Source organism: Ovis aries, chromosome 3 (genome assembly GCF_016772045.2).
Source record: "Ovis aries strain OAR_USU_Benz2616 breed Rambouillet chromosome 3, ARS-UI_Ramb_v3.0, whole genome shotgun sequence".
NCBI classification, from domain to species: Eukaryota; Metazoa; Chordata; class Mammalia; order Artiodactyla; family Bovidae; genus Ovis; species Ovis aries.
The window spans coordinates 33,647,814-33,663,392 of record NC_056056.1 but is presented as its reverse complement, the minus strand read 5'-3'; the positions used below and the strand labels follow the sequence as shown (position 1 = coordinate 33,663,392).

Here is a 15,579-nt window from a genome sequence, read left to right as displayed (position 1 = left end):
ATTCAGACTGACCTGACCTCTTTGGCCACAACTGGATGAAGGAGTGCCTCAGTGAGAGCATGTAGTAGGCCCACAGTAAATGCTGGTTCCCTAGCAAGACCCCATCCTAATGTTCTGCCATTTCCAATTCACATAACTGGCATTTATTATTCTTATCTTAATGTGTAGAGCCTTAGGGATTTCTAAAAAGAGATTAAATAAGTCAAAATTCTTTAGCTTGAAGAAGAAAAGCTGTGGGAACTGTTTTAAATCTCTGAAAGGTTATTGTGCGGCAAGACTTGTTAGCTTCTGACTCTACTGAGGAGAAATAAAAGGAAATCTCCATTCCCACAAATCCTGTGTCTCTTAGGTAAAGTTAGTCACTCAGTTGTGTCCAACTCTTTGTGACCCTATGGACTTAGCCCGTCAGGCTCCTCTCTGTCCAGGGGATCCTCCAGGCAAGAACACTGGAGTGGGTTACCATTCCCTTCTCCGGGGGATCTTCCTGACCCAAGGATCAAACCTGGGTCTCCTGCATTGCAGACAGATTCTTTACCTTCTGAGCCACCAGGGAAGCCATCTCTTAGGTAGGAGTTTGTTTCTCCCAGTTACCTGAGGCCTGAGCTAATGAGCTCAGCTCTGAGAGTTGGTGATGGACAGGGAGGCCTGGCAAGCTGCAGTCCATGGGGTCGCAAAGAGTCAGGCATGACTGAGTAACTGGACTGAGCTGAACTGAGCTAATGAGCCCAGACAGTTCTCACTACAGCTGGGTGGAGGGCAGAAGCCCTGGAGAAGCCATGGCCTACAGCTGGTTCAATTCCAGTCCCACTCCTCTAAGTCACAACCTCCAGGATAACACAGACACCTGACTGAATGGGACTCAGCTCACACAGTCTAGTTTGGCGAATGTCTCCAAGTCATCATTGAAGAATTCCAGCCTCTCCCCAAGGAGGTTTACCCAACCACAAAAACATTCTTCTAGTTGTGAGCCATGGAACAAGCAAAGAAATCATTAGGCCCATAAATGAAAAAAAAAGAGTTTAAAATGAGTGAACTAACTTTAAAGCCTTCTTTCTAGAGAGAACCAGCAGTCTAAATTGTGGGTGCGTATCATTATGACTGCCATGAATCCAGTGATGGGAAAGCTCAGATGTGACCACAAACCCTCAGAGGGTCCTGAGAAGCCCACCTCCCCGACTTCCTGCTTTTCCTGTTTTCATGCAGCTACGAATAAGGAGCCACTTGGCTGCAAAGTGATTTTACACCAAGTTGATTATTGGCTTGTTGTATTTGTCTGTTTCTAACCACACTTTATCTTTAGCAGTTGGACAAGCTTCTAGACAAAATGCAGAATTTAGAACAAACAAACATCAGTAGATCGATAACCTAACCAACAATTTACCTATTTTGAAATCCAAATCTTTAATACAAAGTGAGTAATCTTTAAAATTCCCTGATTAACATTTATTTTAAAAATAACCTTTACCCTTTGCCAAGAGAAATAGGCATGCTGTTTTCTGGGAATTGATAAGCAGGAAAAGCTTTTTCATAAAAAAATTACTTTGTTGGCCATGCTGGGTCTGCATTGCTGCGAGGACTTTTTTTCTGTGGCGAGTGGGGGCTACTCTCTGGTTGTGGTGCATGGGCTTCTCATTGCAGGGGCTTCTCTCGTTGCAGAGCACGGGCCCCAGGACACACAGGTATCAGCAGTTTCAGCACACGGGCTCAGTAGTTTCAGCTCCTGGGCTCTAGAGCACAGGTTCAGTAGTTGAGGCACAGCAGCTTAGTTGCTCTGCAGCATGTGGGATCTTCCTGGAACCAGGGATCGAACCCGTGTATCCTGCATTGGCAAATGGATTCTTTACCACCGGGCCACCAGGGAAGCCCAAAATCTTTTTCTATAGAGAATTATGATGTGTCATCAATCAGAAGATTACAAAGGGCAGTGATAGCTAATGAGATCATGCTCTACTACCCACAGTTCACAGGAATGGAAAGCAGGTCTAAGAGAAACAAATAGGTCCAGAGCCTACAGTAAGGATCTGGGAATTACACTTATCCTACACATTATGCATTTTTTTAAAGGATGTCTCCATTTTGAGATACTCCCAGACACACAGGAGTCCCATCAATGAGCTTATCCACTTAAGATAGTTAAAATTATGCAAAGTCTAGGGAGAGGAGTTTCTTCTTTGAATTGCTTCAGGGTCTGGTAGACAATAGTCAGGCCTCCCTGGTGGCTCAGATGGTTAAGAATCTGCCTGCAATGCAGGAGATCCTGGTTTGATCCCTAGGTTAGGAAGATCCCCTGGAGAAGGAAATGGCAACCCACTCCAGTATTCTTGCCTGGAGAATCCCAAGAACAGAAGAGCCTGGAGGGCCCCAATCCATAGGGTTGCAAAGAGTCAGGCACGACTGAGCAACTAACACTTTCACTTTGGGGTAGACAATGGTTGAATAAGTATAGATTTTTTTTTGAAGTCTCAATGTTTGCTTCCATATATGTTTGTTTTAAGGAATAAAGTGACTTTCAAATTCAAGGGCCATAACTGCCTAAGGGAAGCCTCAGGCCCTTTTCCACTTGGATGGGTCCTTGGGATCAGCATCAGAAATCCACAATTCCCTGCCACCCAAACTTCCTCTGGGCCTCAGGCAGCAGGGGTAGATCCCGCCCAACCCAGGATGCAGAGTAGCTGGCTTCTCCAGGCAGGGCCTACTCTGACCTGACACCTGTCTCTGACCTACCATCTCAGAGCACTTTCCTGGGGGACATCAAGGCGGGGGTGGGGGTCAGGGGCTGGGGACTGTGTGGCTAGAGCAGACTGTGTGTGATGGCAGCATGTAGGTCACACATGGACTGGGGCTGGAGACTCTAAGGATGCCACAGCCAAGAAGTGATTGTACATGGTCAGCACAGGGCCCTCCAGGACACTCCTCGGTTATCCAGGAGAGCAGCAAGGCTGGGAGGAAAGGAAACCCAAACACTGAGACAGGAAGCAGAGACAGGGCCCCACTAGGCTCACTTCCTGTTGCAGAGTTGGAGTACAGCTGGCACCCCTGCCCTGAAGGCCACCAAGCAGGGAGAAATCTCACAGGATGGTGCATTGTAAGCCAGGCAAGACGGTTCCTTTCTCACCATCCTATGACTGTTCATAGGATGAACATTGATCTGTTCAGTGTTAGGTCACCAGTGATTTAATATTTATAGCCTTCTCTCCCCAAAATATATTGATGCTTAGATTATTTTTCCATGAGTCCCCACTCTGTAAACATGGTCCCTGGGACTCTTCAAGATGACATCTTTCCTCATCAGCAAGATGTGCTGGTTCTTGGAGACTTTCTACCACCATTCCCAATGGTCAGGATGTGGGATTCACACCCCCAGAGAAGTGCAACCCTACAGTATCAAGGATGCAGTTGGAAGTACTGCCGCCCTGGGAAATGGGAGCTTCCATCCCAACTCTGTGAGCCTCAGGTTTTTCGTGGTTTGAAAGAGGAGAAGCATATGGCCCTCCCAGGACACTTGGGACTGCAGTCACTCCCAGGACTGCCATGAAGATGAAATCAGCAAACATCTGGAAAAGTCTTTGGCCCAGATTAGTTGCTCAAGGAAAGTTCTATTGTCTCTTACTGGGGAGAAACTTTTAAAGATAATTCCAAAGGCCTTGGTTTTCTTTTTTTAGAGTGACTTCTTTCCCTCTCCTCCTGTTGATATGCCCCCAGATAACATGATGCTGTAAAATACAAAGAGATCAATGTTACCCCAACCTTCCTCCATCTGCCTCATGCCTTTTTAGAAACCATGAAGATGCCAGTGTCCCTAGATTAGGGCCAGGTTTGGAGGATGAGATTGGCTCCCCAACCCTAAGTAGAGGGGCTTGAAGTCTCTAGGCCATCTCTACAAGGACAGAAGGTTTTCCAGAATCTCACATGACCCAACATAAAGAACAGGAGTTCTTGGGGAACCATAGCCAAACCTCCATTGGGAGATGCCTGACCCAAAGATGGGTGGGCTCTGCTATAGGTGAGCTCAGGGTTAGAGTCTGCACCCTGCCCCACCTAGGGATGGGGCCCAGGTTGACAGGGGCAGAGCCAGGAGGAGGGAGAATGGGAAGTGCAGGGAGTCAGGTGTCCAGCTCATGCAATATTGACAGGGTAATGGAATACTGCACTTTACCCCCTGCTGGTCCTACTCCTGGTCCCTCCTGGAGTTAGGATCGCAAGCTTGGCTGCAGGGACATCACTGGAGAGACAGTAAGGACCCCCTGCCCCCTTTCCTCAGCTCTCCTGACTGCAAGGCCCTTCACCTGGGGTCACAAGGCCAGACCAACGGAGGAAGAGGTAGGAACTATGGAGCCTGCCATGCATTCCTGGAGGTTGCCAGGAGGTGGCAGGGAGCGGGGTTGGCGGGGGGCTGCCTGGAGTGAGAAAGGACAGGCAAAAAGGGTAAAAGTAGGACCAAAGGTGGGGACAGGAAAGGGCCCATCTCCTTTTCACTGGGGACCAAGGAGAATCCAAGGATACAAAGGCAGGCTTTGAGTACCAGGGCTGTCTGAGAACTAAGCAGCTAGTTTCAACCACACCTCCTACCTGCTCATCAGCTCTGCCCCTCTGAGTCCTGTCTCTGCCCTTCTCTTCTGATGTTTGACTCTCGTTGTCTGACTTTCTTTCCGTCCAGCCAAAGCACGGCGCACACGGTGGGAGAGGATGAGCCTTGCGCCCTGGTGGAGCTCAGAGCTCTAAGACTGAACTGAGGGGGCTGGGATTAGGACCCTGACGGGCTTCAGCTGAAACAGTTTTTTCCACCTGAAGGCCACCTTCTTGTGGTTGCCGTCCCCAACCTGCTCCTTAATGGTGTGAAGGCATGGGGAAGGAGGATATGAGGGAGGTTCCTCTGCCCTAGTTCTCCTTCAGGGCTCCCAGTTTGGGAAATTTGGCCCCCAGGATATCTCGGGACCAGTAGGTAAAGGGCTGGAGCTTGGATTTTCCCTTCCCTTACGAGTTCTCTCGGGTTTTGCTCTTCTGTCGTCTGTGTCTTCCTCCTGACGTCCATCTCTCTCCACCTCATTCTGGCTGCCCCCTCACAGAGCCGGGAGGAGCGTGTTCTCCGCCATGAAGCTCGGCAAGAACCGGCTTCACAAGGAGGAACCCCAAAGACAAGGTATGGATGCGTGCCCCCGACCAAGGTCTAGTTCACCCCTCTCTCCGCACCTGCCAGGGACGAAACCCCTCCTCTCCGCGGGCAGCGGCCCATTGGGCTCTCCTGCTATTGGCCAGAGGAGCCACCTGGGAGGGGCCTGGCCTCCCATTGGCTGTCGGAGAAACCCCGTCCTAAGAGTGGTCGTCCAGGAGGGGGCGCTCCGAGGGCTGGAGGTGGGTACCACATTTCCTCCGATCTAAAACAGCAGCAGCAGAGACCTCTGTCTAGTGGGCTCCTGCCCTCTTGGCTTCCATTCTTCGCACAGAAGCCTAGGGACTTTTAATCAGAGGAGGGAATAACAAAAAAAAAGGAAGAAAATAATTTGGCCAATTCCTTTTTCTTTGGGAAAATCAGAGTCCTGAGAATGCCTGCTCCATGGCAGGACTCTCTGCCCAACATTTACCCAGTTCCCTCTCAGGGGGCTGCAGGGACCACCTTGGGGGAGAGAAGCAGGGTGGGTCTGGAAGACTGGAGTGGCCTGTGGCACTGGTGAGGGGACACGACACCTGTTTAAGGGAAGAAATGGAAGTACAGTGGAGCTGTGTGTAGCTTTCTAAGCCAGGTCTGTGAATCACACGTCCACCATCCTCAGGGCTCCTGGCTTCTCTCCCAGCATCCCCCGTGTGGCCCACTGGTCCCAGAATCTCTCTCCTTATCTTTTGTTCCCATGTATATTCCAGCTGTGCCTTTCTCCTTCCTAGATGGGAGAGGGTAGAGCTGCTGGCTGAGACTCAAACCCATCATCCTTGGGTAGCTTCTCAGAATCGTCATTTCTTCATCTCATTGGATTAATACACATCAGTACAGGGTTAGGTTCTGAAGTCCATCAGCTGTTTTATAAAGATAAGTTCCTTCCTGAGTCTCCATTTCTTTATCTGTGATGTGAGAATAGTACCTATATTGGCAAGATATGACTATGAAAATTATGAGGGCTAGAGATATGTGTATAAAGTGCCTAGCACTGTGCCTGACATGTAGTAGCCACTCAGTAAATGGTAGCCATTGATAAAAGATACATAAGTATGGATTCTGTATTCCTAACCTTCTTCCACAAAGGATATTCAGTACTTGCATAAGTGAATTGTGGTGGTGGTTTAGTCACTAGTCATGTCTGACTCTTGCAACCCCATGGATTATAGCCTTCCAGGCTCCTCCTTCTATGGGATTTCCCAGGCAAGAGTACTGGAGTGGGTTGTCATTTCCTTCTCCAGGGATGAGTTATATTCAATTAAAATTAAAAGGCAAGGCCAGATACAATATCTGTTAAAGATCAAAATTAGGTCAGAAGCACTGCAGATATGCAGACTATAACATTCTAAGTAAATGCCACCAAGTAAACCTGGAAATTGACTATTAGCTTCCTGGATGCCAAAGCAAAAGAGGAAATACCATCACTAGCCCACCATCCAGTCCACCTAACTAGTCCTCCCTCTTCCCCAGATGAACCAGCTGTGCTGGAGATGGAGGACCTTGACCGCCTGGCCATTCGGCTGGGGGATGGGCTGGACCCTGACTCCGTGTCGCTAGCATCTGTCACAGCCCTCACCACCAACGTCTCCAACAAGCGGTAAGTGGGCAGGAGCCTCGCAGCCCTGGTTGGCTTCACCAGGTCAGGCAGGCCTAGCTTGCTGTGTTTGGAATTGAGGTGGAGAAGAATCAGAGCCCATGGACAGCTCCTTCCTAACTTTGCCCCTTTCTTCTTTTCCTGGATGTCTCCCTCACCTCCCTCTCTGCAGAGGCAGGGGGCTGTTCCCAGGTCATTGAATACCTCTGGGCAAAGGGAAATCACAGGGCTGCCCAACACTTGAATCTGTTGACCTAATGACCTGCCTCTTTTTACTTCCGCCATTGGTTAGTTCTCCCTATTACAGCCTCTGAGAACCACGAATCCCCTTTCTGTTTGGCAGTCCTGGAGTCTTTGACAATCATGACTCTGTCCTTCCGCCCTTCTCCGAGGTCTAACCACTGCCAGTGCCCCCCCTCCCCTGCAAGCAGTCCCCTTACACCCAGCCTGACAGTACATTCTCCTTCTCAGGTCTAAGCCAGACATCAAGATGGAGCCAAGTGCCGGGCGGCCCATGGACTACCAGGTACGTGGGGGCAGCAAGAGTCCTCATGTCTTTCTGACTCTCTCGCAGGTGGTTCTTGCCAGATGAGTGTTTTAGACTCTGTGGAGGCATGGATATGGGGGGTCATAGAGAACCACAAGCTGAATGTATATTACCAAGTTAAGCTTGTTCCTGGGAAGCACTGATTGTTGTTGTTGTTCAGTCGCTAAGTCATGTCGGACTCTTTGCAACCCTACGAACTGCAGCACACCAGGCTTCCCTGTCCTTCACTGTCTCCTGGAGTTTGCTCAAACTCATGTCCACTGAGTCGATGATACTGTCTAACCATCTCATCCTCTGTCCCTCTCTTCTCCTTTTGCCTTTGATCTTTCCCAGCATCAGGGACTTTTCCAATGAGTCCGCTCTTCACATCAGGTGGCCAAAGTATTAGAGCTTCAGCTTCAGCATCAGCCCTTCCAATGAATATTCAAGGTTGATTTCCTTTAGGATTTACTGGTTTGATCTCCTTACTGTTCAAGCACTATTGTCATAGTGTCATAAGTAGAGAGATGGAGACCCAAAAAGGACACAGTGTTATAAATAGAAGGATACAGACCCAAAAAGGAGAGTGTGAACTCTACTTATGCTGGTCAAAGCTCTCTTAGGATTTTGTAATAGACTTTATAAAGTGAGAGGGACTTAGAAAAAACATAGACAGACCAAATAACTTCACAAAAACATTTAAAATGAGGGCCTCTAAAGAAATATAGATTATTTGGTGTGATTTTTTCTAAATTATTGCTTTGTATTATTTTAATACCAGAAATAATGTCAATCCTGGCTATCTATAGATGCTGAGAATGGGGGGGGGGGGTTCTTTTTATGTCTCCTTATTTTCTGAAATTAACACTTAATTTTTTTATTTGTATGTTGCTAAAACTGGAGACCAAATGGCTGAGATCTGGAGAGATTCGCAGCTGTGAGATTGCTAATGTGGCCACCAGTGCAAGTGGGATGGAGCATGGCTGGGAGCTACGGGGAGAGTACCACATGGGCACAGGGCCCTAGTGCAGCCCTCCCAGCTCCAGGCCTCATCTGCAGCTTTGCAGGGCCAGACCCTCAATTTTGTCTCTTCTCCCAGAGCTGATTGGAGCCTGAGAGACTGAGTTACACTAACATAACTCACAAAAGGCTAATGTAAAAACCAGAATCACCTAGTACTTATTTATAAACTGTAAACGAGAAGGGTCCAAGGACCATGTATTCCTCTGGACCCCTCCTTAGGGGCTAACAAGGCCCAGCTGCTGTGAAAGGCTGCTGGACATTCCTAGAATTGAGTGAGAATGCTGGCTGTTCAGGGGAGTTAGAGCCTTCAGCAGACCCCACCTGAAAGCGTTTGCACTTCCTGCCTAGGTCCAGTGCCAGGCCCCAGAATCAGAACACCTTTTCCTGTGTCAGGGTTTGATCTTTGACTTCCCAGGCCTCATGCACTTTCTTTAAGGGCAGCTGACCTCACCTCACTCAGGAGAGGATATTTAGGACGAGACACCACCTTTCTCTGTAGCAAGTACGTCTGGTCATATATCCTCAAGGACACACCTTGTCTCCCTGAATCCTTGCTTGGGTTTGCTTTCATCCAGTTGGTGACCATCTTCCCAGGGGCTTGGAGATTCACCCTGGGCCATGTCAAGCAGACCTGCCGCTGTGGTTTCAGACAGCATCACACCACTGAGCTCCTAGGACATTTGGGAAAGTCACCTCCTCACCTCTCTGCCAAAACCCAGGCACAGAACACTCTAACAGTTCTGAGGGCTTTTCCAGGACACTGGGCTCAGGGCTATTCCCCTAGCTGAGAAGAGAAAAAATTCCAAAGAACAAAGACCCTTATAGTCAGATACTGTTCCCTCCACAGTGTCACCAGTCTGCCACATAAGGGAACATAGAGATGGTGCCATTGTTATTGGTGTGACTAGTGTAACTGTTTAAGTTAATAAAGTCTTAACAACCACCCAAACATCGGTATTACTGTATTTCATAGGTGAGAAACTGAGGCCCAGGGTAGATAAGGAGCTTGCCCCAGGTTACCCAGTTATTCAAAGCTAGAAACAAGGGTCAGTCCTGTGGGTGTCCTAGCCCATCGTCAGAACAAATAATTGAGGACCATCTCTCCCTCTGGTCTCTGTTCATCTTTACTGCCTACTGCATGTTTTCAAAAGCTCTCTCAAACTGCTTCCTGCCAGAGACTTTAATTAAGTGGACCAGACAGTCTGCCTCCGAAGACTTTGTAAACATCCCAAACCGAACAAAGCAGTTCTATTCATGTTTAACCTGGAAACACAGCATTTCCTGACAGGTTGGTTCACATCTCAACTGTAAGTGTTAACATACTTGGAGAGAGAGCTGTGAGGGTGAAAATGTGGGATTATTCTTGCTTTCAATGAGTGCAATGTATAAAGCAAGAAAATCTATCGGAAAGACTTCACTCTCTCGGAGAGCTTGGCTTTGCCGAATTAGAAAGACCTCAGGCAGAAGGACTTAGCTGAACTCAGATCCAGAAAGGATCCTCAGGGCCGAGAACCATCCTAAAGCTTGGGTAGCTCTGAAACGGGGTCCCAAGGCCCTTTGTTTCTTCTGTTTCAGTTCAGTTCAGTTCAGTCGCTCAGTCGTGTCCGACTGTTTGGGACCCCATGGACTGCAGCATGCCAGGCCTCCCTGTCCATCACCAACTCCCGGAGTTTACCCAAACTCATGTCCATTGGGTGATGCCATCCAACCATCTCATCCTCTGTCGTCCCCTTCTCCTCCTGCCCTCAATCCCTCCCAGCATCAGGGTCTTTTCCAATGAGTCAACTCTTTGCATTAGGTGGCCAATGTATTAGAGTTTCAGCTTCTTCATCAGTCCTTCCAATGAACACCCAGGACTGATCTCCTTTAGGATGGACTGGCTGGATCTCCTTGCTGTCCAAGGGACTCTCAAGAGTCTTCTCCAACACCACAGTTCAAAAGCATTAATTCTTCGGTGCTCAGCTTTCTTTATAGTCCAACTCTCACATCCACACATGACTACTGGAAAAATCATAGCCTTGACTAAATGGACCTTTGTTGGCAAAGTAATGTCTCTGCTTTTTAGAATGCATGTTATATGTAAACCCTTTCCTGATTATCGACATCTCAAAAGCGAGAAGCCACAGCTTCCTCCCTGGGAATACGCAGTTTGTCCATCAGAGTGGGCAAAGCGTGGCACTTGGCAGACATGTTCTTGGCGGGTCATGGAGTCTTGAGCTGTACCCTCTCTCCCTGGCACCAGGATCATATACATTGTCACCTCTAAACATCTCTCCAGTGTTCATCCCCATGTCATCTCCCCAGCTCAAGCACAATGTGGCTCCCACTTCCTATCTGGTCTCCCTGTCCTCATATTGCCTCCTCCACACCATCCTCTATACCACCACTGGAATGGTCTTCTCAAAATGCGCAACTGAACATATCACATCCCTTCACCAGGAGACAAGAGAAGGTAAAGGAAGCGGCACTAATCTCAGCTCAAGCTCCCACCCATGTTCTTGCAGCCCTATCTGATCCCTCAGGAGCAGGTCAGAGAGCACAATGGCTTCTCCCAAGAATACACAAGTGTACAGGTCTACACTCAGCATTGTTCCTGGGGATGACTCTCATGAAGCCACCTGGGGATTGTGTCCTTTATCTTGGGATAAGAAGATGTAATAGCCAGTCACCAAGAGTTTCCCCGGTTAGCTGGTCTGTTGGTCCTTTTGTGGCTGCATTTGCCTCCTCCTCTTCCATCATGGAAAAACAGGAGTCTTCTGCTCCTGAAGAGGACTGGGGGCAAAAAGGCTATCATTATGGCTGGGTCTCTGGATGAAATACAGAGAAGCCAATCAAATTCTCACATTGCAAGGATAAATCTCCTGATGGCATCTCTTTAGTACCTTATTATGCCAACACTGTGTTTGTCTACTTCCTAGTCTTGAAAATATTTTCTTTTCATCTTTTTGTAGAGGAGAGGGGATTGGTTAGTTGTGGGGAAAAAAAAGAAATTAAAAAAAAAAAACTCTTTGGTAAAAAAAAGTTGCGCAGAGTTTAAAACTCTATTAACTACTATGCAAAGAATGCTCTGGAAGGACTTCTAGTGTCTGTTTATTTTCTTCTCTGAGAAGTAAACTTCTCAGAGGGGCTCTATATTGCTTTTAGCTCCCTGAAGAAATGGTACACTCCTTCAGAGCTCCATAGTCTCAGCTCCATTCCCTTTAGAACCTCAAGTTCACATAGAAATGCTTGCTTTCATAGTTCAAGTGTTACTTCAATTAGTAAATATTCAGTTTCTAGTTCTGTATACTTGCTTGGCAACGTTCTCGTTGTCATCAGGGTTTCTATTTTTTTTAACATCATTAGTTTTAATGCGTAGATTTTTCTTGGCCTTCAGAATATTTATAAGACTTTGATGGATGCGGTGGAAGATAATTTTCAAGGCTATTCTTTTTCATGAAAAGGAAAAATAATTCTCTTGAGTAAAAATCGTATTTAGCAGTTGCATCAAAGCACAGCAATTAAAATACCAACTTTCCAAGATGAGAAGCATAAAAAGCAACTCATACGGTTTCATTAGAAGAGTGCTGAGGGAAATGCTAATACTAGGTCAGCATAGGCTATTTTGTTACAGTGCAAGTTCCAGAGAATTAAGCGTCACACACGACCCTACCTGCCTGGGACCCAACCAATTAACGGAAGGTAAATTCTATTGAGAAGCCATTTATAACAAGCGCTCACAGCTTCCAGACTTTCTACAGTTTACAAAGAACTTCAATGCACATTATCTCATTCAAACCTCAGGCAAATTTGTGGATAGGCAGTGTCTCCACTTACAGCTGAGAAAACTGAGGCTCATTGTCATTTCAGGAACCCCCCAGTCTTCCTATTTATCATGGCCACCCTAGTGGGGCTTGACACCTCCAGATTCAAGCAACAACTGATGGCTTAAAATGAGAGTTCAGGCAAACTACGCAAACATGCATACATACACACACGTCTCTCTCTCTGTGTGTATATGCAAATATTTGTCGAATGGATGAACTGAAAAATTACTTCCTAGTACAGAAGTTTGATTCCAGACAGATGGACACTACTGAAAAAATACAGACTGCACACAACATACAAGTATCAAGACCAAAAAAAAATGTGCTCCAGCTGGGCATCAAAGCCTTACTGGGCACTCAAAGAAATTAAAAGAAGGGAAACCAGGAATATGGAAAGGGGCCAAATTCCAGAAATAAAAAAAGAGATATCAGAGGCTTGCGGGACTCAAATGAAAAGTGCTGGAGTGGAAAACTAAATGCATGTTAATGGAGACTTAGAAAGCTTAATTCTTGAGTGCACAAAATCTCGGGGGGGTGGGAGTGGGTTTGCAGCCCTCTGTGCAGCAGGACCACTGATGCCAGTGAAAACTCTTGGAATCATCTGGGAGCTTTAAAAATACAGATGCTGGACAGCACTCCTCCATCCCCTTCCAAGACTGGGTTGGGTTGGTCTGGAGTGTGGTGTGGGGGCCTCGGGGTCTTTAACCACCACGCCACCTCCGCCCCCTTCCCCTCCCCCTCCCCCTGGTAATTCTGGTGCACACCTACTTGGAGGTGATCCAGTTCACTTCCTTCTTTATAAATGAGGGCACTGAGGCTTGGTGGGGGAACGACCCAGGATCACCAGCAGATTCAACAGTGCTCAGACTGGTACCAACCAGGCTCTGACTCCTGCAAAACCTGCTCCAAGTTCATGGCCTTTCCTTCTCATTTCCCCTCTTTCCTGCCCACAGGTCAGCATCACAGTCATCGAGGCTCGGCAGCTGGTGGGCTTGAACATGGACCCCGTGGTGTGTGTGGAGGTGGGCGATGACAAGAAGTACACTTCCATGAAGGAGTCCACTAACTGCCCCTACTATAATGAGGTCAGCCCTGGGCCCAGGGTGGGGAAGAGTCCTCCAAACTGTGGCAGAGCCTGGGCCCCCGCCCCACCAGGCCAATAGGAGAAGCTGGGACTCAAGAGTCACAAAGGGCTACCAGCCAGGTGACCTTGGCACCTGTTACAACCCCCAGCATGCTGAGTGCCACGCCCTCTGACCCTCCAGTCCAGACCCAGCCTGACCCTGGTCTGGCCAGGGTCCACCCTGGGAAAGGAACCCGGCCCCTGTGCTGCTCCCACCAGTGCCGGGGAGTGAACCTCACACCCTGTGAGGCCTGGTCCCAGCTCTTTCCCCAGCCAGAGCCCTGGGGCAGGGCAGCCCCCTTCCAGCCCTGGGCCATGGGGGCACCAGAACCATTAGTGAGCGCTTGTTGTGTGCAGGGCACTCTTCTAAATGCTTTAGGTTCATCATCTCTTCTGACTCTCACGCTCTCAGAAGTTGTCACCATCAATCCCGTTTTATTCAAGGGACATTGAGGCTCCTGGAGAAAGACTTGGCCCAGGTGCCAAGTGCCAGAGTCAAGTTCTGCGTGTGCACGCTTGCTGCTCAGCTGCCATCCTGGGTGCCTGAGTCTCTGCGAGGTCCTTCCAGACCACTGGCCATGATGCTTGGGGAGTGGGAGGGGAAAGGCCTGGTCCCCATTGCTGTTCGTTGCAGCTGTCTGAGGCCACACTGAGGTTACAGAATCTCAGAGACCTTCTAGTTTAGTCTCTCCACCTTACAGAGGGGACTGAGGCCACACTATGAAAAGGGCTGAGATCACAGAGAGTATTATAGACAGAGCAGGGCCCAGACTGTTCCGCCTCCACCCACTGTGCTCTGTCTGCCATCTCGGATGGCCACCCCGCCAGACACAGCCTCTGAGTCTGGGCTCCAGGGAGGGGCTCATCTTAATCAGCTGTGGTGAAAATGCCCCTCAGAGACCTGAGCACACACCAGCCTAAGTCACTGAGCTGGCCACTCTGGCCCTCCCTTTCCGGGAGGGGCCTCCAGGCTGCTTCTCAGTGGCTCCAGGCAGTGGGCTGTGCCAGGCTGGCCCTAGTGAGGCATGGGCATCCCGCATCTCAGTGTCCATCCCGGGTGTGGTGAGGGTCTGCTTCTCAGAGGTGGGGCATCTCTCTGGAAACTGGGAGGTCCCAGCGGGGCACCAGCAGGAGTGAAACCCAGGCCTGTCTCTGCCCTTCACAGAGATCCAGGCTGAAGCTAGGGTCTGATTGAAATCTCCTAAGCAATCAGAGAGAGGCCCCACTCTCATAGCTGGTTTCCCGCAGGTCCCAGGCTGGGGACACTGCTGCTCAGGACCCCCTCAGCCCCATGTGACATCCTTTCCAGGAGTCAGGAAACTCAGGCTCGACATCTCTGACCTTAGGTCTGGACACATCCCCGACTGGAAAAGCCTCCAGCCTAGATAAGGTCTATTTTTCCCTAACAGATATGGAGACAGGGCCCCCACGGCCTTCCACAGTTATATGATAGTGGTGGAGGCCTGTCTGGCTGACTGGAGGGCTCACCTTGCACCAGGTCCATGCACCTCGTGTTTCATTCAAGTGGCTTCCTCCTTCCAAGGAAACAGAACTGATCTCCCCACTTGGTGGTTCCTCAGAAAACTCCTACTCACTCTGCAGGGCCCAGCTCAAATGTCCTTCCCTGTACTCTCTAGGTCAGAGGTCAGGGCATTCCCCTCTCTTTAACAATAACATCCCTGAATTGTATTTGGTCCTTCATATCTAACCCAGGAGGCTCCTGATCTCCTGCATCACTGTAGCCCACTCCAGGGCCTGCCTTGTACTTGGAGGGCTTTGGTAACAATTTTCTAAATGGATATTTATCCAAAAGATGAAACAGAGATACACCGGGCCTCTGCTCTGCTCTGCTCCAGGCTCATGACCGGCAACATGGGAGCTGCAAACAGGACACCACCTAGTTCCAGCCTAGAAACCATTTTCCAAGCTCTGTATTTATATCTGGGGCTTCCCAGGTGGCGCAGTGGTAAAGAATCCACCTGCCAATGCAGGAGATGCAGGAGACATGGGTTCAATTCCTGGGTCAGGAAGATCCCCTGGAGAAGGAAATGGCAACCCACTCCAGCATTCTTGCCTGGAGAATCCAATGGACAGAGGAGCTTGGCAGACTACAGTCCATAGGGTCACAAAAGAGTCGGACACCACTTAGCAACTAAACAGCAAGTCTTAGTTGCAGCACTCAGGATCTCCAGTTGTGGCATGTGGGATCTAGTTCCCTGACCAGTGATCAAACCCAGGCCCCTTGCATTGGGAGCATACAGTCTTAGCCACTGGATCCCCAGGGAAGTTCCTTGACCCAGGTCATCATATTTAGATTGACAATCACACCTCCCAGCAATGACAAGACCACTGTCCCAG

The 15,579-nt window shown here is 48.9% G+C and overlaps 2 protein-coding genes across 5 annotated transcripts in view; one reads left to right on the top strand and one right to left on the bottom strand.

Moving 5' to 3' along the window:
• DRC1 (dynein regulatory complex subunit 1) overlaps positions 1 to 15,579 on the bottom strand; it is a 120,850-nt gene that overhangs the window by 35,544 nt on the left and 69,727 nt on the right. The window lies entirely within an intron of this gene.
• Positions 1 to 15,579, top strand: part of OTOF (otoferlin) — an 89,950-nt gene that overhangs the window by 46,382 nt on the left and 27,989 nt on the right. Inside the window, exons 6-9 of the mRNA XM_027966588.3 lie at positions 5,067 to 5,140; positions 6,620 to 6,746; positions 7,215 to 7,269; positions 13,052 to 13,183. Coding sequence (XP_027822389.1) covers positions 5,067 to 5,140; positions 6,620 to 6,746; positions 7,215 to 7,269; positions 13,052 to 13,183 — 388 coding nt within the window. The remainder of the gene's footprint in view (positions 1 to 5,066; positions 5,141 to 6,619; positions 6,747 to 7,214; positions 7,270 to 13,051; positions 13,184 to 15,579) is intronic.